Source organism: Polistes fuscatus, unplaced genomic scaffold (genome assembly GCF_010416935.1).
Source record: "Polistes fuscatus isolate 324 unplaced genomic scaffold, CU_Pfus_HIC Scaffold12, whole genome shotgun sequence".
NCBI lineage: Eukaryota > Metazoa > Arthropoda > Insecta > Hymenoptera > Vespidae > Polistes > Polistes fuscatus.
The window spans coordinates 6,985,457-7,008,349 of NW_025113020.1; the positions used below are offsets into that span (position 1 = coordinate 6,985,457).

Genomic DNA, 22,893 nt, shown 5'->3' on the forward strand with positions numbered 1-22,893 from the left:
TGCAATACTGTAAACAATAACACATCTTGAATTATTTCTCTTTTAGAGAAAACAGTCACAATCAGCTGAACACGGATTGAACATTTTGATAGTCGGATACAAGATGTATAAAACACAAAGGTACACAAGGCGTAATAAAACGGAAACATAAAACACAATATGATATACGAGTATAGAACTGGAATGTGTACTGGATGAAACTGCATACTATAAGGAATACTATGCTATATAAGATCTAAATATCACAATCACAAGCAACGTTAATAATAATAAATGAATTATAAAGTTTGTTTTTCTTTTCTCTAGAAGGTATAAAAAAGAGAAAGAGAAAAAGAGAAAGAGAAAAAGAGAAAGAGAAAAAGAGAAAGAGAAAAAGAGAAAGAGAAATAGAAGAAAAAAAAAGGAAATATAATAAACCAAAAAAAAAGTAGTGCACATTCTAGCGTAGTAAAAAATCCAATTACTTATTAACAAACACGATGTGTGGATCTAATAAAAGATATACACGTATGTATATATATATATATGTATAAACAAAAATTTGGATATCATTGGCAGTTTTGATATATATTTTACTTATCGAAATATATTTTTACTTAGTATATTTTTCCATCTAACGAAAATTAACAATTAATAATCATAAATTCTTTTGTTTATTTATTATTTTTCAAGAGACGGTAATAAGAAAATAAACATGAAATGATGAAATAGCATCGGTATTGTTGGAAACAATATTTTTAATATATCTATATATGTTATTATATTAAATGAATTTAATATTTAAGGAAACTATTTTTAATGTGTCATTCGCATCGGTATTACTCGGGTAAAAATTTGATAATATATGTATTACAATACGTAGATTACACAAATTTAGTTTTATCTCTTATTTTTATATAAATATGATACTAACCTGTAACACAAAGAATGATTCTTTTTTTCTTTTTTTTTTAATTCGACAAGCAAATATTATTGCGACAAAAGAAAATAAAATATAGTCCTTTTTATATAATAATATCTTACTATAATAACTATAAATGTTTGGAAGTAATGTAAACTCGATATCAATAAGTTTTCGTATTCAGCTTTTAATATTGTCAACAATGTTTTCGTTTTAATTCTTTTTTTTTTTATGTGTTAAATCATCACTTTTATAAAATAAAAATTAAAAATTATCTTCATTAATGAATTCTCAATTTTCATACAATAAAGCTCGGCCTTATTATTAACTTTTTTCTTTTCTTTATTTTAGTTTTTTTCTCTTTTTTTTTTTTTTTTAATTACGGTCAATATATATATATATTCATTATAATAAATGAATAAAATTTAAAAAATTTCTTTTCTCTCTAACAAATCGAGTCGTATAAATTTAATGAAAACAACAATATGTAAAAAAAAAGTCCAAAAGAATTGAAATCGTTCAAAATTCTTTCTTCATTTATTTAATTTATAAGAGACATCGAGAGAGAGTGTCGGATAAATTTTTATTGCTTCTTTCCGATGTTATTCTTTTTTTTTTTTTATATTATCATTATTATTATTAATATTATTATTATTATTATTATTATTATTATTATTAATATTATTATTATTAATATTATTAATATTATTAATATTATTATTATATTTTTTTGTTTGTTTTAAATATGATATAGAGGATGAGATTAATAATTACAATGCTGTAAAAAGCATTTAAATTTTCCTTCAATATGAAGGAATATTTCTTCAAACCAAGAGCTAGCTTCTGTGTTGACATTTCGATAATAAAGAAGTATATCCAAATAGATTAAACTTCAGTCCAATACACATTTCCAATCCTAAAAATCTTATTAATTATTATTTTTTCTTTTCTTTTAGGTTTGAATTAATGCACGCAATGAGCCCAACCACTGTTTCATCTGTATAAGTCATAGAACTATAGATCGGCAGACTCATTATGTACTTACTACAGGCAGACACACACACATACATACATATTCTATTAATATAATTAAAATTAAAGACTATTAGGGGGGAAGGATGTAGAGCTATTACTGTGAGCCAGACTTAACATTGAGCCGCTAAGGCTTTCATCATCTGGATATGATTCTTTTGATGCTTCTGCTATCGCCAGAGCACTGAAAATTATTTCACCATATAGATAACGATATAATATAAATCTAATGAATTATTAGAATAAATAAAGTTTATTAATGAGTTGGTGATTACAAAAGTAATCTCTCAGTTATAGATTTTTTCTTTCGATATATATTTATATATTATAATTTAAAAATGACTACTTTTGTAATCGCTGGCTCATATCTGCGAATAATGATATATTACTACGATTGAAATTAAAACTCTCTCTCGCTTGTTGCATATAAATGCAAGAAATATTAAAAAATGAGTTAATAATAAGCTTAAAGATATTCAATTTTAGTATATTTAAATAGATAAAATGTTAGAGAAAAGTAAATATGTTGATTAAATATTTACCTGAATCCTATTCTTGCACTTTCGTCGTCGAATTGTTGTAATTCGCGTTCTTGCCTTTCGTGTAACAAACGTATTCGTTCGCTGCGCTCGCGAAGAAATTCTTGCGTTTCGAGTTCCATTTTTTGTTCGAGTAAAGCTCGTCTCACTGATACACGATCTTCCAATTCACGTCGTTCACGATTCCTCTGCGCTTCGGCTTGCATTTTGTTTTTAGATTGATACGCGATCAAAATCTCTAATTCGTAATTTAATCTTTCCTGTTAAAAATGATCGATTATATCTTTAATTAAAGTTGCACAAAACTTCAACGGAGTTTAGTTAATTTTGATGAATTTTAAGATGTTAACGAATAAATACGAGGTATTTAATAAAATATTCAACCTTAAGATTATGACACTGGACTTCTTGCGATTCGTCTAATCGTATGGTTTGTTTCTGAAGCATTTCAGCAATACTCTGCTCATATTGATCACCTAGAAGTGCAAGTTTTCGCCTCTGTTCTTCCTTTAATTTCTTAATAACTGATTTCTGTTCATCCTTTGGAGTTGTTTGCAATATCTGTGCTTTTAATGCCTTATACTGTCTAGTCTGTATCTTACAAGTTTCCCTAAACTGCTTGCGAACTTGCATTTCTTTTTGCTAAAAAAAACGATTAATATTAAAATTAAGTATATTATATTTATATATAGAAATAAATTCTATATACGTGAGATATTTCTTACTTTAAGACTCTTTGGCTGCTGCTTCAGTTCAAGTGCATGCTTCTTACGTAAATCACGTTCAGCCCGTTGCATATAATCCTGTTGATTACAAAGTTCGGTAGCATGCTGTCTAAGAACTTGATCTTCTCTAAGAGCATGTACCGCTCTTTGTTGTCTGTATTCTAATTCTTGAGTCTTTTCATGATGCCGTAGCAGCATGGCATGCGCTTGCTCTAATTGTTGTTGCCTTTTGTTCAATTCCTAAAATATAAATTTAAAAATAATACAATCAATTAAATCATTATTAAACATAAACAATGACCTATATACTAACTTCACGTAAAAGCTCTTGTTCAAGACTATGAAAGATGAGCAACTTTTTTCTTCTAAATTTACGAATCTCAAGATCAAGATATTCTCTTTGTCCTCTAGCTAAGCGTTGTTCTTCCTGTGCCTCCATTTGTCTTAAATTATCTTTTTGACTTTGAAGAGTAGCATCCCTTTGTCGCTTTGGTGTTACTTCGTCCTGAGAAAGTTCTTTTTTCCATCTTTCTTTGTATGCCTATAGAATAATAATAATAATAATAATAATAATAATAATAATAATAATCAATTAATATAGAATCTTGAATAAAAATTGATTTTAAAATCTTAAATGATATTATTACTTTGTACTCTCGTTTCTGTTGAGCTTCAAGAGCTTTACGGTCCGCTTCTTGTCTACATGTAATTTCTTTATGTAATTTCTTCTCTGCATTTTGGTTCTGTTTAAGTTTACGTTCCAATTCTTGAAGATGCCTAAGTTGTAATTTCTCCAATTCTTTACTAAATTGTTGCAACAACGTTTCGTATTCCTTATCTAATAATTGTTTATGGGATTCCATTTCCATTTTACAACGTTCTTCCAATTTGACCTATGAATAAAATAAAATCATAAGATTTAAACATTAAAAATATCGAATAGAAATATTATTTAAAAACTTACCAAAGCTCCTTGATGTTCTCTCCTCATCCTCTTATAACCACTCATTTGTTCATGCATCTCTTCTTGCATATGTTCCTTCTGTTGTTTAGTCACGATCGATGTTGTTCTAATGGTTGCAAAATTATTGGCACCATGTTCTAGCAGATTAGCGGTGACACCACCAGTTGTTATTTTATGTCGATTTCTAACAGAACCAGTGGAATAATCATTGGAATCTGCATTAGGCAGTGGTAAGCTGTTTGTGGAGGAACTTTGAGAACTCGCTGATACTCCCATTGAATGAATCGAATGTTCTGAGGTAATTGAATTACTTTTACTACTATCACCACCAGTTTGTTCGTCAGGAGTATCTGTGTAATTAAAATTTAACATTATTATAAATTTAAAAGTATAAAATAAATTGATTATAATGATATCGATGATGATAATATGCATACCATCTGCATCCCCAACTGTACTTTCAGTTTCACACGCGTCTATCATCAAAATCTTTTTCATCTTGCGATAATTTAAATTATCTAGTTCTCTAACAGCAGCTTTAGTTCTTTGAATCAAATCTATTAGAACTTGCGGAGAGCGTGTTCTCGTTACAAACTGATGCTGTAAAATAAATAATCTATAAGAAGATGATAAACTAGACAACAGTACGTTTTTGTTTTATAATAAAAACTATCAAGATGAAAAGTTTATATAGACTATTATTTAAATATCTAATCAATTAGATTATTGTATATTAATAATATAGAAATAACGTACAGACAAAAGTGTACCAGATGTTGGTCTATCATTAGGACTTTTTGTAAGACAAACTTCAACAAAATGTCGAAAAACATCTGTCCAATCTGGCGAGTTCAAAGCAGGAGTGTCATTTTGTGCAATATGATACAAAGCGCTCATAGCATTCATATTAAAGTAAGGAGGCTTTCTTTCAGCTGAAATAATAATTAAACATATAAAACTTAGTATATTTATATTATAAAGTATTAAGAAGAAGAAGAAGAAGAAGAATTAAAAAATTCAATTAAACAAACCTAGTTCGATGCATGTAATTCCTAACGACCATACGTCAACTTTACCATCATATTGCCCTTCGTCCATAGCTAATATCACTTCTGGTGCCATCCAATATGGGGTTCCAACGAAACTATTAGCTGGACATTTAATACTAGCCGAACCAAAATCAGCCAACTTGACAGTACCATTTTCGGTAAGAAGAATATTACCAGCTTTAACATCTCTATGAATTCTTCCAAGAGAATGTAGATAATGTAAACCACGTAAGACACCTTCGCAGATTGCTGCTATTTCATCTTCCTTTAAAGGTCTTTTATGTACCTCTATAATGTCTGACGCAGATCCAAGACAATATTCCATCACCAACTATAGAAAGAAAGCATGTGTTAACGATAGAATATAAACATCAAATGTCTAATAATTTAAAATCATTTAAATATCTCGTACCCAGGCAGTATGGTCCCTGAGGTAACAACCCTTATATTCTATGGTATTTGGGTGATTGAGTTGCTTAAGAAAACGAATTTCTTTAAGAATATCCTGCCACTTTTCAACCGTTTGTTTTCCCAAATATGACATTTTCTTAATAGCAACAATTTCTTTGGTAACCAGACATCGGGCATAATAGACAGCTCCAAAGCTACCATGTCCAATTTCCCTAAGGTCTTCAAATATTTTCTCCGGATCATTTTTCTCAAATAATTCAGCTATCTCTGGATCTTTAAGGCTACCGGGTCTTGAAACGGCTGGCATAGTAGACAAATTTAATCTATTAAATGGCCGAGGCCTATTTCTCCTTACGTTGTGCCGTCTCCTCTTTCTCTCTCTATTTCGCTCTTATTAGATAATCAAATAAAATACAAATTCCTTCAAAACCCTCGCAATTCTCTGTCAATCCATTCCCAGGTATAACATTCTATCTGAAAAAGAAAGAAACAAACAAAAAAAAAAAACCCCCCAAGAAGACACTTTACAATAATGATCTTTAAATCTCATTGAACAGGACCAACAAGGAATCAGAAAAAATTAGACCGAAGCAACCCGTTGAAATGTATGCGCTCTTCGTGGAACAATCAAGACGCATTTACAGGAAAAAAAAAAGAAAAAAAAGAAAAGACCTATGAAGTTAAATATCAAAAAAATTGTCATGACTCTATCGTAGTACTACAATAAAAAAAAAAATAAAAAAAACCTATCATTGTAATGATTATCATCCTTGTTGATCATGCAAACACAACACGTATTATTCGAGAATCCTTCTTAAGAATACGAATCGCCGGAAAAGGGTTTACTTTTAAGGCAAGGGGAATGGTGAACCTAAGGCGGTCGAAGTGGTATGTCGAGAACGCGCATTCTCTGCGCTCGCACGTGAAATCGGTGAAGAAAATTTTTTTTTTTTTCTTTTCTTTTCTTTTCTTCTTCTTTTCGGGAAGGAGGAAGATGGGGGGGTCGGGTCAGGGTGTAGAAGGAGGAGACGAAGGATGGAAGAGGGGGGTAAGGGAAGTCCAGCGATAATAAAGAATGGAAATAACGAGGAGGAGAGGGGGTGTGTGTTATCGGGTTGTTGATCGAGCAATTAAATAGAATAATGATTAAGAATGTTTAGACGTTAAATTCGCAGATGTAAAATGCGGGTGGTAAGGAGGGTTGGGTCTTTTTTCTCATTCGGGAGGATCGCGTCGGAGCGAGCGAACGCGAACCATCGAACGCAGAAAAAGATAGGGAAAGAAGAAAAAAGAAAGAGAATGAGATAGAGAGAAGGAGAAAGAGAGAGAGAGAGAGAGAAGGGAAGTGGGTAGGTGTGTGTATGTGTATGTGTGTGAGAAAGAGAGAGAGAGAGAGGAAAAAGAGGGATAGAGAAAGAGAGAGAGAGAGAGAATGAGAAAGACGAGAGGATAAGAAAATGAATAAGAAAAAGACGAAAGAAAGAGACAGCAGACGAGGAATTGGTGAGGAGTCCCAGAGGAAGATTGTCCTCCTCTAAGTAGTGTAGTTGTCGTCGTCGTCGTCGTCACTGTAATCGAAGAGAAGAAGAAATAATCGCGCGTCCACATTGGTCGAATGACATCCCCGTGTCCTGGACGAGGAACTGTGCTTCCCGGCGAAATGCAGTTCAAGTTCACGAACGATCTCTTTCTTTCTCTTTCTCTTTCTCTCTTTCTTTATTTCCTTCTTTCTTTCTTTCTCTTTCTCACTCACTCTTTCTTTCTTTCTTTCTTTCTTTCTCATTCACTTACTCACTCACTCTTTCCTAGCTAAACGCAAAGAGGGTAAAAAATAATATTCACCTCCAAAATGGCGAGCGAGCGAGGAGCACGGAGGCATGCGCGCAACTTAAAGAAAAATTACACTTCAATCCAGGCAGCTTAGTTTTCTTATTAAGGATGATCCATCAAACATATTTAAGATTTCGTTGATCCGTGTGAGAGATCTTTCGGTTCCTATGAGAAATGCACCGCACCCCGGAAAACGACGTACACGCCCCGTACGTGTCACGCAAACGTACATACGCACGCACGCACGTATATATATATATATATGTATATATATATGTATATGTATGTATATAATATATATATGTATGTATGTTATATATATATATACATATATATATATAGAGATATGCACGCACGTATATATACACACGTACACACACAGCACACACACACACGCGCGTGATGCACCAGGAAAGCGACAAGTTTAAATTACAATGAATATCGAGATTAATTATACACGACACGACACAATAAGGTTGTTTTTTTTTCTATAGATTGATAGGAATTATTAGTGAAATTATTTTTACACGCCTTTTCGCTTTCCTATACCGTCGTGTTCTGTTACGACTGTCGAGCCGTCTGTCGATGATCTGTGGCGCTCTACGTTGGCAGACTTTTGAATTAATTACTAAGTTACTAGCTCTGTCGGTAAGTGTGAAATGTCGGTAATATTTCTTCTCTCTCTCTCTCTCTCTCTTTAGATTTTCTTTCATAGATAAGCATCTACGTCCCCGTCGGTTAACGAATTCAAATCCGTTGTTCGTCTCGTCTCGTGCTTTGGAAACATTCACCGATCGTAAATACCCACAAAATATTCACGAGTCATTCTATCTATCTCTGCTTCTGTGATCATAATATACACTCAACGTAATATACGGTTAGTACACATTTTATATTATTTTGAACGTTTATTATTCAAATCGATGGAGCTTTTATAGGTTGTAAAAATAATGAAATTTTCGATATTTTTATTATTTCCATTATTAGAGGCTCATATGTATTTAAATTTGTTTTCTTTCTTTCTTTTATATTTAATTTATATACCTGCGATTTCATTAAATCTATTAATAGATGCATATATTATATATATATATATGTATATATGACACGTTTGTTTGGGGTGGATATATAGAAAGATTTATTTATCGCTTATCAAATCAACTTTGTTCCATATTTTCCATCAATGATGAAAGGAATGTATTACCATTAATTAACTTAGTCGTTCCCACGATAAATTCGACGTTTACTAAAAGAAAGTTAATTGAGATATTTATTTCTATGGTATACAAGTTTTATTGTTTAATGTAATACTTACAATCTTCTTGTTGAGATAAGAATCGTAAAGCTGATATTTCAGCAAATGTGCATCCTCCAATAAAGAATACTAATATTAATTTTGGTAGATCTGAGTTAGAGTCTTCACTGGTAATTGAATTTCCTATTAAAAAAAAATTTATTATTATTTTGTTAATATAATATTCTACTTCCACACACACGAGCGATAAAATGTTCATACTTCTTCCTGCTGATGCTAAATTATGCGAAACATTTGATACCGTAGGTCCTGGTAATAAACCCATTACGTCATTTAATCCTTGCCAACCAATTGGTTGAACCAATTGTTCCGCCAATCTAATACTAAGAGGTGCATATATCGAATGGACATAACTAATATCTTTGGGTGTTATTTCGCTTTCATCTTCTACCGTTAAACGTAATGCTTTTCTCAATACGGTGTATTGGCGCGTAGATTGTTGCGTTTTCAATAAACCAACTTTTTCTAAATTTAATAATGTTGGTAAATTTTGATATCCATATGTTTGTATTATTTCTCTTTTATAATAATCTAATAATTTAGGTTTCAAACCAGAATTTGTTAACGATTGTATACAAAGAAGGCGAAGGACTTGGAGCAATGGTTGTTGTTGAGCTATTAAATCTTCTATGTATGAATTAGGTTTGTCTGTATCTATACAGTTTAATAATTCTTGTTCAATTTGCAATGATTCTAGAAAACTGTTAGAATCAGTTACTTCTTTTATCATTTCTGCTATCGTTGTATCTATCAAAGAAACATACTATGTTATTTTTAATAATGTTACAGACTTTTAATGCTCTATTTCGAATAACTTACGCCTCGCCAAAGATTGTTTTGTTGCCAACATATGCGGTAGTTTAGCAACAAATTGTTTTATTTCTTGAACACTTTTATCTCCGTGTCGTTCGTCAAATTGCGATGATATAACTTTAGCTTTTTTACTAAGAACTGGACCTACTCCATTAAAATTTTTATCTCTATAAATGAGGAAAATATAAATGTTATGTCAAGGAATAGATAATCTTAGTATTTACCTAATTTCTGCAAATAATTCCTCTCCAGAGTTAAGTATAATTTGTTCCTTCTCATTGAGAGACATTACAGTTGGAGAGTCTTCGGTGTCATGAAACTTTTTAGCAGGTAACTGTACCGTATCTGAAATTTATTTGTTTAACATTGACGTATACGAAAAAAAAAATTTTTATAAATAACGAGTAATTTATAAAAAATACTTTACTATATTTTATCCCAAATATTTCATCTATTAAGCCTTCATAAGTTAACTGAGTGACTAAAGGTGATAATAAATCAACAGATCTATCTAATAACAATAAATGTTCGATAGGTGTCGGTTGTAATACATTCATTTTATTATCTTCTTCTTCACGATTTAATCGTTCTAATAATTCGCATACTTTGGCAGCAGCAGGTCCTCTACCTGTAACCTTTGAAATTTTTCCATACAATTTTTGTAAACCTTGAATAGCTTGCGCTACTTGATACAAACAAGTAGGATCATTTTCCAAATAAAATTCTTTGAATGATTCGTTAAGTTCCATTGAAAGAAGATCGCTGTCAAATGGAAATAAATCGCATTTGAATTCTTCTATTAATGTAAAACTGCCAAAGACACCTCGGTTTTGAAGTTTCTTTTGACATAACAAACTTTTTCTAGGTACAAAAAATAAATGAAATTCTTTACGAGGCCTTCTCCCTTCTTCTCTGTTAAAATAAACAGGTATTATAAATGTAATATAGATATCGATATAAAATCATTGAAATTTATAAAATAATGTATACCCGTGTACATTGTCAGCAACTAAATCCATCAAAGCTAATTGTGGTCTTGTTATAAATATAATATTTGTGATATTGGATGGTATTGATAAAGTTCCACCGCATAACGGATACATTTTGACAACATCGTGCTCCTCTAATAAATTATATTTTGCGACAAGTCCAATTGGGTCAGCCAATGACTGGTCCCAAATAATTGCCTGTCAAAATAGAATAGATTGTACACATAGAAAATAAGATAATTAAATATTAATCATACTGTCAGTAATTATATTACCTTTGTACCATCGCATTGTTCAAGTAAATGTAATAATTGTTTTCTTGCTTGTTCTTGTATAAGAGCGACATTTAATCTTCCACTTGACAAATGTGTCGAAGACATTATAAATATTTATTTTAATATCTAATTATATATAACTAAACGTATCGTGAAATCATTAATATCAATTCATTTCTAATATTTTGACAGATGTATATCGACAGTCAAATTTAAGGTTATACACATTCACTGAGAGAATCTCATAAAAATAACTTTAAACCCATTCTTACTTATTTTTAGATGATCAAATTTTCGACCAATGCGGTTAGTTTATTTTCGTTTACTTTATTTTTATTGGTCGATCTTACGTCGGATCGATAAAATGTTACATCGAAAAAGCTGAATTCTGATTCGTTAATATCCGAAGTTAGAGAACGACATCTGGTAAGTGAAAATTTAAAATTCGCGATATCGAGTTTATTTTTAAGTTGACTACTAATAACTGTGTTTATAATAACTGTGCTTATAGGAGATTCTTATTTCACGAACGAGAGCAAAGTATGCACTTCTATTAACTCTGTTCTTTCGATTATTGTTATAGATTATTCTGTAGCAAGAAAAAAAGTTCACACGTTTAGATTATGCATTCTCATTACTAAGAATTGTGTCGATAAAAAGGATAATTTGAATTAACCTAGGTAATAATTTAGTCACTAATTTTATTATTATTCTTTTTTTTTAAACATCTATCTGCCAATGAAAAATGTATTTGTTAACTTGTGATTTTAGAGCGCCTTTTAACGATATAAGAGGGCGTTCGAGTACTAACCTCTTAAAATCGAGGAAGGAAATTGATGAGCTTGGCGGTGCAGTTAGCGTCGGTAAAATGGCGGACGGTGACATTGATTTGTACGCCGATGATCTCGAGCAAGATTTCGCGCAGGTAATTCGATCTTATCTTAGATAATAATACAAAGTTTGTATAATTATACGTAATTATTAAGGGGGGTGAATATTATTTTTTAAAATATCGATAGTCGATAGTGATTATTTAAAAGGAAAAGGCAAAAATTATACATGCATACTATATATGTATATACACGTATATGTACCACGCGTTTAGTATAATTTCGAAGTGTTTCGGCGTCATGGAGGAGGCGATGTTAACGATCGCTCGACGAAGTCTTCATTCTAAACCGAAAATATAAACTCTCAAAGTATTATCGTGTATTTACTTTTGTGTTAAAGCAATCGGATAAATCGAATAAACTGTAGTCATTAAAAAAACCATTTATTGTTAATCTACGTTACATAAATAGTGCGTATTGTGTACACCGCGTTATAAACTTTCGGGACCTAGAACAAATACGAGAGTTAATAGAGGTTTCCACCAGGAATAATCAAAATGGTGTTAGCGGTAAGGCAATTAATGTCGTAGTATCTATTTCCACTTCGATTATATACTATTTTTATGTTTTATGGAGCACTGCATTTGCACTGCATGTTCTAATCTAACGATACATATATTTCATGTATTTAATAATATAAACCTTTTTTTTTCTTATATCATTGAGAAAAGATTTCTTTCTTTTTTTTTTCTTTTTTTGTTTCATTTTGTTTCTTTTTATCAAGTGTTCATTCGTATTACATCCGAATAAGAAATTTCTATCTAATTTGTCACAACGCTAAGTTTTTTGTATTTAAATCGAGTAATTCCATGGCTGCCAGAGATATGCTTTTATTATATGGTAAAATGTAATACATGTATTGTCATTTATATGTATAATGTTATTTAATATTTCTTTCTCTTTTTGAATATGCTTTAGGATGAATTTGCTGGTGATGGTGTGGATTTGTACGATGATGTAATCGCAGCACCGGCTGGTGGAAATGGAGGTGTTTCCAGTGGTAATGCTGGCGATGGAGGTGGGGACACAACATCGACCAACGAAGAAACTAATGGGAATGCACCCTATCATCAGCTTGGTAACAACATTCAACCTAATCAAATAGGAAGACGTCATCAACTATATGTTGGCAATTTAACTTGGGTATATAACACAATATACTTATATATTAAATGTATATTTATTCAAATAATTATTAGATTATAAAAATTAAGTTTAATTTTATTTTCACAGTGGACGAGCGACCAAGACATAACCGATGCAGTTCAAAGTATTGGCGTATCTGATTTTGTAGAAGTAAAGTTCTTTGAAAATAGAGCTAATGGACAGTCCAAAGGTTTTTGCGTAATTTCTCTGGGTTCAGAACAAAGCATGAGAATATGCATGGAAAGATTACCTAAAAAAGAATTACACGGTCAGAATCCGGTTGTAACATTTCCAACTAAGCAAGCTCTTAATCAGGTAGATAACATGATGCATTAATTAACTGAGATTAAAGTTAAAAAGTTTAATAAAATAAAGTCTATATAATGAATGTGGATTTTGTTATATTTACAGTTTGAATCTCAGTGCAAGACACGACCAGCGCCTGCTCCTCAGCAAAGTCAGAGTCAACGTCCTCATAATCCGCATCAACACCAACCACCTATGCCACCTCATCAACAACACCCACAACATCCACAACATCCTCAACATTCGCAACAAAATCATGGTCCTAGAATAATGATGGGACCTCCACAAGGTGTCAGACCGCAAAGGATGCCACCACCAGGTATGGGCCCACCTGGAGGGCCAGGTGGACCTGGTCAACAAGGACCACCTCGAATGCATGGACCACCTATGGGTCCCGGTCCTGGACCGCATCATCCTTTACCTGGACATCCTAATCAAGGCCCTCCTCCACCAGGGTATCAGCAAGCACCATGGAATGGTCCCAGACCAAATGGTCCACCAGGACCACCGAGGGGTCCAAGTGGACCTGGTGGTCCACCGCAACAAGGGCCTCCAGGACCAGGACCTGGTCAGCATAGACCACCAGGCATGGTACGTCGTTATAAAAATCTTTAGCATGAGATGTAATAAAGATACTGTACAGTTTTCCCTAAGTATATATGCATTTAAAATAATATATAATATGGATTTATATAAAAAAGAATTCTCGTCAATATACATTTTTAACAGCTAGCATGGTTCTTGTATATCGTTATCAATAGTTTCTTTAACGAATATTCTTATAAAGCATAGAATATAATGCATAAACAAATAAATTTAAATTCTGCAAAGTTCTAGTTTTTATTTTGGTGTTAGAAGATGGTTTAAAATTAAATTGTCATATAAGTTTCAATACCTTGTGCAGTTACATGTTCAACATTACGAATAAAATTGTACTAAAGACGTTTCAGAAATCAGTTATCTTATATATTGCAGGTCATTTGTAACGAAGTTCTTTTGTTTTATCTATTTCATTGAGAAAAAAAAGCAATTAGAAAAAGAAACAATTAAATTTTTTAAAGTAGGATCAGAGTATATGAAGGCTATTATGTATATGAAATTGGTACATAATACATAATTGTCTTAGATAATAAATTCTCAAGATTAGTATACTTGCATGAGTGTATATATATTTATTTGGTTTTTATATATAAAATAAAATTATTTTTGTATTTTTATCCAGCAATTCCATGGTGGTCCACCTGGACCTCCTGGTCAGGGTCCTCCTCGTGGACCACCTGGACATCCTGGAGGACCTCCAGGTGATCCTAGAGGTGCTCAGCCACGACCAGAATGGAATAGACCACCAGGTTTGTAAATTATTATATTAAAAGAAATAGCAATAACGATTAGAAATTTGAAACATCTTGGACTTATATGCTTTATTTATATTTTTAATAAAAATATAAATATAGCGTTGAGAGAGAGAGAATATATCACATTTGTTTTATTCTCAATATAGAAAGTTATTATTTTTTTACTTTTTATTTATTTGTTTTTTTTTTTCTTTTCGAAAATTTATGCTGACAAAATTATTGAATGTGCATAGGAATGCATCATGGGCCTCAGGGACCACCAGGTTTCCCTCAGCATCAACATATGCAAGGCCCGCAACCTGGCCAAGGGCCACCACAGAGAGGACCTCCTCCAGGTTCTATGGGTGGTGAGAGTTTTGAAATGTTCATAAAGTATTATTTAAATCATTCTTTATTAGTTATTATAGTAGTGCATGATATTGAGGGAAATATTCATTTTTAACATGCACATTGAGATACAAGGTGTTTCAAACAATTGTATACTTAATATCACTTATTATCAAATAGTTATATAGTTAAATTTATACAATTAATTTAATAATATCATTTATTTAATTAATTATATTTATATTTTGTTTTGTGCAATAGAGATATTTTCTATTACTTTTACTTTATTTTATTTTCTTTTTTACAGAAAGTTACATTAATAACATGAATGTTTTAACAAATACAATTTGATGTAATTAACTAAAGAAGAAGATATTAGGGTAATATATAAAAATTAGAAATGTAGTAAACGATGGAAAGGCATATATATATATATATAAATCCTCCCAGAAGTGTATAGAAATTAATAATATATCCCTATATATCTTAAAAAGAATATTAATATGGAATATTACCAGGTCCAGGCGGCCCTCCTCCTGGACACGGAGGTCCACCTCAGGGCCCACCTCAAGGACCACCAGGAGGACCAGCACCACATGTTAATCCTGCATTCTTCCCACAAGGACCTCATCAACATCCCGGGCAACATCCTCCAGGACCTCCTGGTCCTCCTCATGGTCCTCCTCATGGGCCACCTCATGGACCTCCTCATGGGCCACCTCATGGGCAACCCCATGGTCCACCGCATGGACCACCGCATGTACCCCCTCATGGCTATGGGCCACCCGCAGCACAGGTATAATTTATTTAATTATAAAATATTTATACTTTTCAGAAAACATATATTAATCTATCTACATTTAAATGAACTTTCAGCCACCTTATGGTGCACCAGGGCCTGATCATCGTCCCGAGGGTCCTCCTCCACTCACTGATCAGGAATTTGAAGAAATAATGGGACGCAATAGAACGGTCTCATCTTCTGCCATAGCTAGAGCAGTATCGGATGCTGCAGCAGGAGAATACGCCAGCGCCATTGAAACCTTAGTCACTGCTATTTCCTTAATTAAACAATCTAAGGTAGCTGCAGATGATAGATGCAAAATATTAATCAGTTCGCTACAGGATACTCTACGGGGTGTTGAAACTAAGAGTTATGGTTCTGCACGTAGAGGTGAGTAATATACAATATTTTATATTAATTAATTAAAGCAAGAAACTACGTGATATTGTTTTCATCGATTATTATAAACGTATATATAACAATGTTAAACAAAATAAATTGATTTATTTTTCTTCTTCTTTTTAGAACGTTCTCGTTCACGTGAGAGAGATCGCAGTCATAGAAGACGCCGTGAACGATCTAGAAGTCGCGATAGAGAATACAGAGAACGTAGCAGAGATAGAGAGAGAGAACGGGATAGAGAACGTGATCGTGAAAGAGAACGAGATCGTGACCGTGATAGGGAACGTTATTATAGTGAGCCGTATCCTCGAGAAAGATCACGCAGCAGAGAAAGAGAGCGTGATCGAGAAAGAGATCGAGAATACAGAGAAAGAAGCAGAGAAGAAAGGTAAGAGAGCATTATTTTACAGCAAAATTATTTATCTTCCAAATTTGTATTGGAAAATTAATTATAGCATGTAATATTTGAAATAACTTGGTTAAAAAAGAAACACTAAAGAAATAGAACAACAAAAATTTGATCAACTCGCAAACCATCTTTCATATACCAAGAGAGTATGCACAGTACAACTAAAATGTATAAAAACTCGTGTGCAAAACACAACATATACATCTTAAGCAACAAACCTAACTATATACGTTGATATATATTTGGAATTATGATCGTTTCTAGAATAATAAGAAAAAGAGTATTCTTGCTCTTCAAATTATGATTTTACTCTAATATTACTATTTATCATCGTTTAGGAAGGCATTATTAATTAATTCTATGTTTAAAAATTTCATTTAAGCTGCATTGCGAGTTTATAATACATGAGAGAACCATATTCATTATGATTAAATTCAATATAGCGGGTTTATTTATTATAGATTGAAAAAAGTCAAATTTTTAATTATTTAAAATCTCTTAAAATTAAATAATATTATTACGTGTGTGTTATATATTTTACACGCGAATAATGGACACGTATGTAAAGAATCGATTTGAAAAAGTTTCTATAAGTTATCAATACAAATGTGAAAATGAAAAAAAAACTTAGAAGAAACTTAGCATTTAATTGTATTTTATAGACATATAATATATTAATACGTTATATTGATAATTTTGCACACAATGACTTTTTTATAAGTCAGTGTTAATATTTTGAACGAATGAATTTTCAGCATTTGCGAACTTATCTCGTATTAAATGCGTTCGTTGTCGAGCGTACAAATATTATTATATGCTCAATTATAATAGAATCGAATATTATTCAATACAATTAGGATTGAAAATATCCTAAAAATGCATCATCGCACATGTGTTCAAATTCTGGCTGGTTAAAATGTAATTTATTTTATTTATTTATCATTTTCTTAACAGAAACACATATATAAAATCACATATTATTATAAATAAAATCATTAACATTTAGAGACATATTATTAAAAAATAATGAGAGATATATCAACAGCCTGAATTTGATAGTACAAAATAATTTTTTAGCTTGTATTGGATAATCGATACTTGTCGATAATGAATTTTCTTATTATATACCAATGGTATATACAAATGAGACAGTACAGAACACATAAACTGTAATATATAATTAGTATTAAGTTACTAAACAATATATATACATATATATATACACACACATGACCAAGTTAGGAATCAAAAATTTGTTACTTCTTCATTTGAATGTAAAAGAAACCATTAGAACATCCATTTGAAATTAATTTACGTTTATAGGAGAGAAAAAAAAACATTGTTTTTCTATTTGTTTTTTTTTTCTATGTTATTATAAAATATTAAATATTCATACATTGTCGATAGGAAAATCATTGAATGTGCAAATAATAGGAATTTGAAATATTTCATATTTAATTCTGTGTGTATAGAAAATCCGATGATTTTAATTCCTACTTTTAATGTTATTATTTCACATCGTTCGATAGTGTCATTAAAAAAACAAAAAAAGACAAAAAAGAAATATGTGAAATATTAGCACTGTTGTGTAGTAAAAATATATATATGTATATATATATATATATATAAATTTAATAATGTGGTGAAAAAAAAAAAGAAGTAATCTATATACCACATTCATGATAGTAATTCTTGGTAAGATATATATTTTGATATAAATGTATAAACTTCTCTCTTATCGATTTTAGAGTAATAAACATAAAATATGTTTAACGCAAAAGAATATTTCTTATAGAAATATATATATATATTTATTATTTATAATTGTTCGATGCAACCGAAGCTATTATTATATTATTTAACGAATTTATTTTTTTGAATTTAATCATTAAGTACGTATGTGAAATACGTAGAAGGTTTTATATTAGTTCGCACACATAAAAATTATAAAGAGGATTTTATTTATTATATAATATATATATACATCCAATGTACATACATTTACAAAATGATTATGAAAATGATTTTTATTTTCGTCTTCATTTTAATTATACGATTAAATATATATTTTTAGATAAAATGTATTTATTAACACGTCTAGGCATTTTTAATTTAGCGTTTATCAAGATTCTGTATAAAATTATTGAAATGAAAATTTATCGTACGAGCAATAATATTCGATATTAAAAAATAAGAACTTCAGAAAAATATGTTTATTAATTATACTTATTTTTTTTTTGCGTATTCTGCAATTTGTCAAAAAGAGAATATCATTGAGTAATTAAGATATTTACAGCAGTCTTAGATTCCTTCTTTTTTTTTCTCTTTTTTTTTCTTTTTATTTAATTAAAAGAAAAATTTTCATACAAATTTTAATTTTGATTATATCGGTTATAAGCACCGATGATATATTTAATTTCATTTTTATTGAAATATTATAGAAAATAATTTATCTAGCATGCAAATATATGTATTAAGAATATGATCCTACACGTCGTCGTAATATAAAATAGAATAAGAGTATTTTATATTAAAATACTATAAAAAAAAAAAATATATATATATATATATATATAAACTTTATTTATATTTTATTTTACATAGACTTTATTTTAAATTTTTAAATATGAAATAATTAAATATATATATATATATATATATATGTATGTATATATACATACATATGTATATATATTTACATATAAAATTAAAGTAGAAATTTTAGTTAATATATTATCTTCTAACAAATTAGAAGCCTGGTAAAATAGTATTTAAAAAATCATAACACAAAATATGCATTTTCCATTAGTACGACACGTCAGTCAGCCAGGCCGAGAGTAAAAGAAGAACCGCCAGAGGCGGCTCCCGTCTCGTCTTCCAAGGCGTCTAGGTAATCTACTTTTTTTTTCTTAAAATGAATGCATGTAAATAAAACAAAAAGTCTTATGTATCACAACAAAAAGAAATACATATTGTCAGTAATTGTTAGTAAAACAATACATGAAACTTAAACGAATATAGACAAAGCATATTACATGCGATGCCATATAATTAATAACTTGTAACTTACATATATTACCATTTAACGAAATTAAAAAGCATAATAAAAATATTTCATGGACTATGATTATTAAATAATAAATTTGAAGTATACCTGCAACATGACAATAGCATGTTTATAATATAATATAAAAAAAACAATATATATATTCGATGTACATTTCAAATGTACATTATTATTATTATTATTGTTATTATTATTGTTATTATTATTATTGTTATTATTATGATTATTATTATTACGTACTCTTCTATTATTTTTCCACTTATTATATTTTGTTAACGGGTATGGGTATACCTCTCTCCTGTTTAATTATCAAATGAAATTAACCGAAAGATGTATGCAAAAACAAGAGAACAATTTATTTCCTTTTTTTCATTTACAAGTAATTATTTATTTTAAAAAGCTTTCCTTTTTTTTTTCCTTTTTTTTTTTCTTTTTTTCTTATCAAATATGTATCGTTAAAGTGAAGACAACAACAAAATGTGATTAGTTTTTAATGAATTATCAAATATATATATATTTCAGATAATCCATTGAAAATGATTATTTTCGCACAATATTATTTACTCCGATTTCTTTGTTTTTGTTTATATTTTTTTTTCTTTGAAAAAATTAATCATTGAAATCTTATGTATGCATTATATAATACTTTGATATATGTATACATATATATATATTTATATATTTGTTATTTATATATATATATTTATCATTCATATACATATATATATATATATTTATATATTTGTTTTTTGTTATAGGATAAAAAAAGAAAAAAAAGTATAAATGTATAACAGAGACACACATATATATATGAGAAAAAAAGCGTGCGATTAATATTCAGGAAGTTTGTTTAAATATTTTTTTGTAACTCACTCGGTCAGAGGATAATCAATGTAATTTATAACGTAGATAGATAAAGAGAGAGAGGGAACGAAAGAAAGAAAGAAAGAAAGAAAGAGTGAGAGTGTGTGTTAATGTTTGATAAAACTAGCGATGTACGAAGAGACGTAAGATATAGGCTCAACATTAAAATAAGATAATTTGGCTGACGTGTCCTGTGTAGGTATTATGACGATCGCTACAGAGAACGTGAACGAGACAGAGAACGAGAACGAGAATCAAGCCGAAGACCATCTGAACGTGAAAGAGAACCAGAACGTGAGCGAGAACGTGAACGAGAAAGAGATCGGCGTGATGAAAGAGGAGATTCTTCGCATCGTTCAAGACATTAAACGGGTTTGAAGAGAAAGGATAATATAATTATAGTGGGAACGATAACTATATAACACATAACATTGTGACCCTCAACGTAGTCTTGTTCAATTTAAAAAGAAAGAGGATAAAAAAAATATGAAACAAATAAAAGTTAAGAGGAAGTACGCAGCTTGTAATTAAGATTAACGCACTACTACTCTGTGTGTGTGTTCACCATACAAGATTCGTAAAAGATGTTGACAATGTGTTGTTTAGTAGGAAACAAAGATATACAGATAGATGATAACATTTTTTGCATTCAATTTTTCCTAATAGAGACACAGTGAAAAAATATGATTTACGAGATATTCGTGTGTTTATTATACTTCAGTTTAAAGATACAAAAGAAAAAAAAATATTATTAAGAAAAAATAATTAAAAAAAGAAAAGAAAAAAGATAAAAAAAAAATGAAAATAATAAGGATACAAATCCTCTCATCATATATTAATATTCAGTAGAATTATCTTATATTGATTCTAACTTACGTTTCTTCTTCTTCTTCTTCTTCTTCTTCTTCTTCATCTCTTCTTCTTATTCTTATTCTTCTTTTACGTAATAAGCATATTGTAAGATGATAATACACGTAAATATAAACATATGTGTAATTAGAATTATAAGTGTATAAGGAAAATATGTATGTAGTTTTAAAAAAGCAAAAAAAAAAACTTTAGATTTTTAATCGAGACGATGTGTCGGTGCTTTATTATTGATTGGCAATATTATTAAATTGATGAAATAGGTATTTTCAAATATATATAAAAATATATATATATATGACTTTATTGATGCTAAACTAGAAATGAAACGAGAGAGATAGAACAGACATTACCTATTAAAATGTTTCATACGCAAGTGCTGGCTCAGAGCTCTGGGAAGAAGGAAGACATCTTGTGTGAAATACATCGATCTTCTGGCAACAACAAACAACACGATGCAAGATTGTATCTTAAAATAATACATATATACGCTTTCAAAAATATATACTACTCAATATGTCTACTTTATTCATCTGTACACGCAATATCCTAAAATGTTGTTATTTTTTCTGTTTCTTGTGGTTTTATAGAAGAAAAAATCCTTCTAATTATATATATATATACATACATATATATATCTATATATATATATATATGTATATATATATAATCTCAAAGCGCTCTAACCACACACACATCTCACCGTCTGTTATAATAAATAGTTTATGTTATTTTTTAAGAGAGAGCGAGAGAGAGAGAGAAAGAAAGAAAGAAAGAGAGAGATAGATAGATTGATTTTTATATCAACTATTGCCTTAATAAGATTAAATAAATATGCAGCACACGGTACACATGCATACATACATTATCTCGTTGAAAAGAAATCTTCACATTTTTTTGAGTATTAACTACAAGAGTTAAGAATAATTAGTGATCTTTTCATTTTATAAGAAAAATCAAACTATATACTTTATTAAATATGTTGCGCTGTTTTTTAAGGCATTTTATGCGCATTTATATATGCAGGGTGTTGTGTTGTAACTGATAGATACAAGCGAGCAAAGAATGGTTCTATATGAAAAACTAAGTTGAAAATGTGGAATAGAATTTATTTATAAAAATCTGTATTTTTAAAAAAGATAAGTTTTAATATTTGTCGAGTAAGCATGTATTCGATTAAGCTTGCAATTTTGAAAACTAAAAGACTTGTTTTATAAGTATAAAAGTAGAACCAAAATTTGTGTATGTCTGAAATCGAATCAAATGCAAAATCTTATATGAACAAATTTTATTCTATGTTCTCAATTCATTTGATCATGTAGAATCAATCCCTACTCGCTTGTATCACCTGTTACAAGACATCTGTATTTATAAATATATATACATATATATCGCGTTATTTCAACTTTGTGAGAATTTATCTTTTATTTAATATTATATACATATAACGTGTTACTTTTTACGAACATATTTGTATTAATTAAAATAATAATATACATGAATATATATATTAATATTTTTCTTTTTTGCAATTAACGAATGTAAAAAATTCTCACAAAGTATTAAGAGAGGGTGTAATTAATCCTGTAAGCACACCAACCAACAGTATCCTGACCTTTTATGTTATAATTTA

At 29.9% G+C, this 22,893-nt stretch overlaps 3 protein-coding genes across 10 annotated transcripts; 1 reads left to right on the plus strand and 2 right to left on the minus strand.

The window, feature by feature from the left end:
• Positions 1–1,851: 1,851 nt before the first annotated feature.
• LOC122513395 (serine/threonine-protein kinase Tao) lies at positions 1,852–7,745 on the minus strand. Of its 4 annotated transcripts, none has more exons than XM_043629725.1 (12): positions 7,464–7,745; positions 5,623–6,091; positions 5,193–5,541; positions 4,918–5,093; positions 4,599–4,761; positions 4,162–4,511; positions 3,845–4,090; positions 3,511–3,738; positions 3,198–3,437; positions 2,857–3,114; positions 2,476–2,732; positions 1,852–2,117 (listed from the first exon to the last, which is right to left on the minus strand). In XM_043629725.1, exons 2-12 carry the CDS (start codon positions 5,926–5,928, stop codon positions 1,997–1,999), a joined length of 2,694 nt encoding a protein of 897 aa, XP_043485660.1. In that variant the 5' UTR covers positions 5,929–6,091; positions 7,464–7,745; the 3' UTR covers positions 1,852–1,996. The 4 variants fall into 4 exon arrangements, with proteins under 4 accessions (XP_043485660.1, XP_043485657.1, XP_043485658.1 ...); XM_043629722.1 differs by having other exon boundaries at positions 5,623–6,095; XM_043629723.1 differs by having other exon boundaries at positions 5,623–6,095; positions 7,413–7,745.
• A 436-nt stretch (positions 7,746–8,181) lies between these two features.
• Positions 8,182–21,763, plus strand: LOC122513594 (cleavage and polyadenylation specificity factor subunit 6). 4 transcript variants are annotated; one of them, XM_043630008.1, is made up of 13 exons: positions 8,182–8,328; positions 11,427–11,523; positions 11,615–11,768; positions 12,652–12,876; positions 12,967–13,194; positions 13,291–13,776; positions 14,408–14,534; positions 14,774–14,887; positions 15,386–15,663; positions 15,744–16,041; positions 16,177–16,441; positions 19,272–19,352; positions 20,593–21,763. In XM_043630008.1, exons 3-13 carry the CDS (start codon positions 11,712–11,714, stop codon positions 20,759–20,761), a joined length of 2,328 nt encoding a protein of 775 aa, XP_043485943.1. In that variant the 5' UTR covers positions 8,182–8,328; positions 11,427–11,523; positions 11,615–11,711; the 3' UTR covers positions 20,762–21,763. The 4 variants fall into 4 exon arrangements, with proteins under 4 accessions (XP_043485943.1, XP_043485942.1, XP_043485945.1 ...); XM_043630007.1 differs by lacking the exon at positions 8,182–8,328 and having other exon boundaries at positions 11,316–11,523; XM_043630010.1 differs by lacking the exons at positions 8,182–8,328; positions 14,774–14,887 and having other exon boundaries at positions 11,316–11,523.
• On the minus strand, positions 8,566–11,213 carry LOC122513595 (vacuolar protein sorting-associated protein 33A). 2 transcript variants are annotated; one of them, XM_043630012.1, is made up of 9 exons: positions 10,844–11,213; positions 10,570–10,766; positions 10,007–10,491; positions 9,804–9,924; positions 9,586–9,746; positions 9,319–9,513; positions 8,968–9,231; positions 8,767–8,889; positions 8,566–8,697 (listed from the first exon to the last, which is right to left on the minus strand). In XM_043630012.1, exons 1-9 carry the CDS (start codon positions 10,946–10,948, stop codon positions 8,609–8,611), a joined length of 1,740 nt encoding a protein of 579 aa, XP_043485947.1. In that variant the 5' UTR covers positions 10,949–11,213; the 3' UTR covers positions 8,566–8,608. The 2 variants fall into 2 exon arrangements, with proteins under 2 accessions (XP_043485947.1, XP_043485946.1); XM_043630011.1 differs by having other exon boundaries at positions 8,968–9,513.
• Positions 21,764–22,893: the final 1,130 nt, after the last annotated feature.

Excerpts from the sequence above, each read along its gene's own strand:
- LOC122513395 (XM_043629725.1), bottom strand. The coding sequence starts at position 5,928 with ATGCCAGCCGTTTCAAGACCCGGTAGCCTTAAAGATCCAGAGATAGCT. Across the intron at positions 4,762-4,917 it reads CATCTGGTACACTTTTGTCT|CATCAGTTTGTAACGAGAAC; the intron begins GTACGTTATTTC and ends TTTATTTTACAG. Across the intron at positions 4,512-4,598 it reads TACAGTTGGGGATGCAGATG|ATACTCCTGACGAACAAACT; the intron begins GTATGCATATTA and ends TTAATTACACAG.
- LOC122513594 (XM_043630008.1), top strand. The coding sequence starts at position 11,712 with ATGGCGGACGGTGACATTGATTTGTACGCCGATGATCTCGAGCAAGAT. Across the intron at positions 14,535-14,773 it reads AGAATGGAATAGACCACCAG|GAATGCATCATGGGCCTCAG; the intron begins GTTTGTAAATTA and ends GAATGTGCATAG. Across the intron at positions 16,442-19,271 it reads GAAAGAAGCAGAGAAGAAAG|TACGACACGTCAGTCAGCCA; the intron begins GTAAGAGAGCAT and ends ATTTTCCATTAG.
- LOC122513595 (XM_043630011.1), bottom strand. The coding sequence starts at position 10,948 with ATGTCTTCGACACATTTGTCAAGTGGAAGATTAAATGTCGCTCTTATA. Across the intron at positions 9,514-9,585 it reads AAAACAATCTTTGGCGAGGC|ATACAACGATAGCAGAAATG; the intron begins GTAAGTTATTCG and ends TTTCTTTGATAG. Across the intron at positions 8,698-8,766 it reads CTTATCTCAACAAGAAGATT|TAAACGTCGAATTTATCGTG; the intron begins GTAAGTATTACA and ends ACTTTCTTTTAG.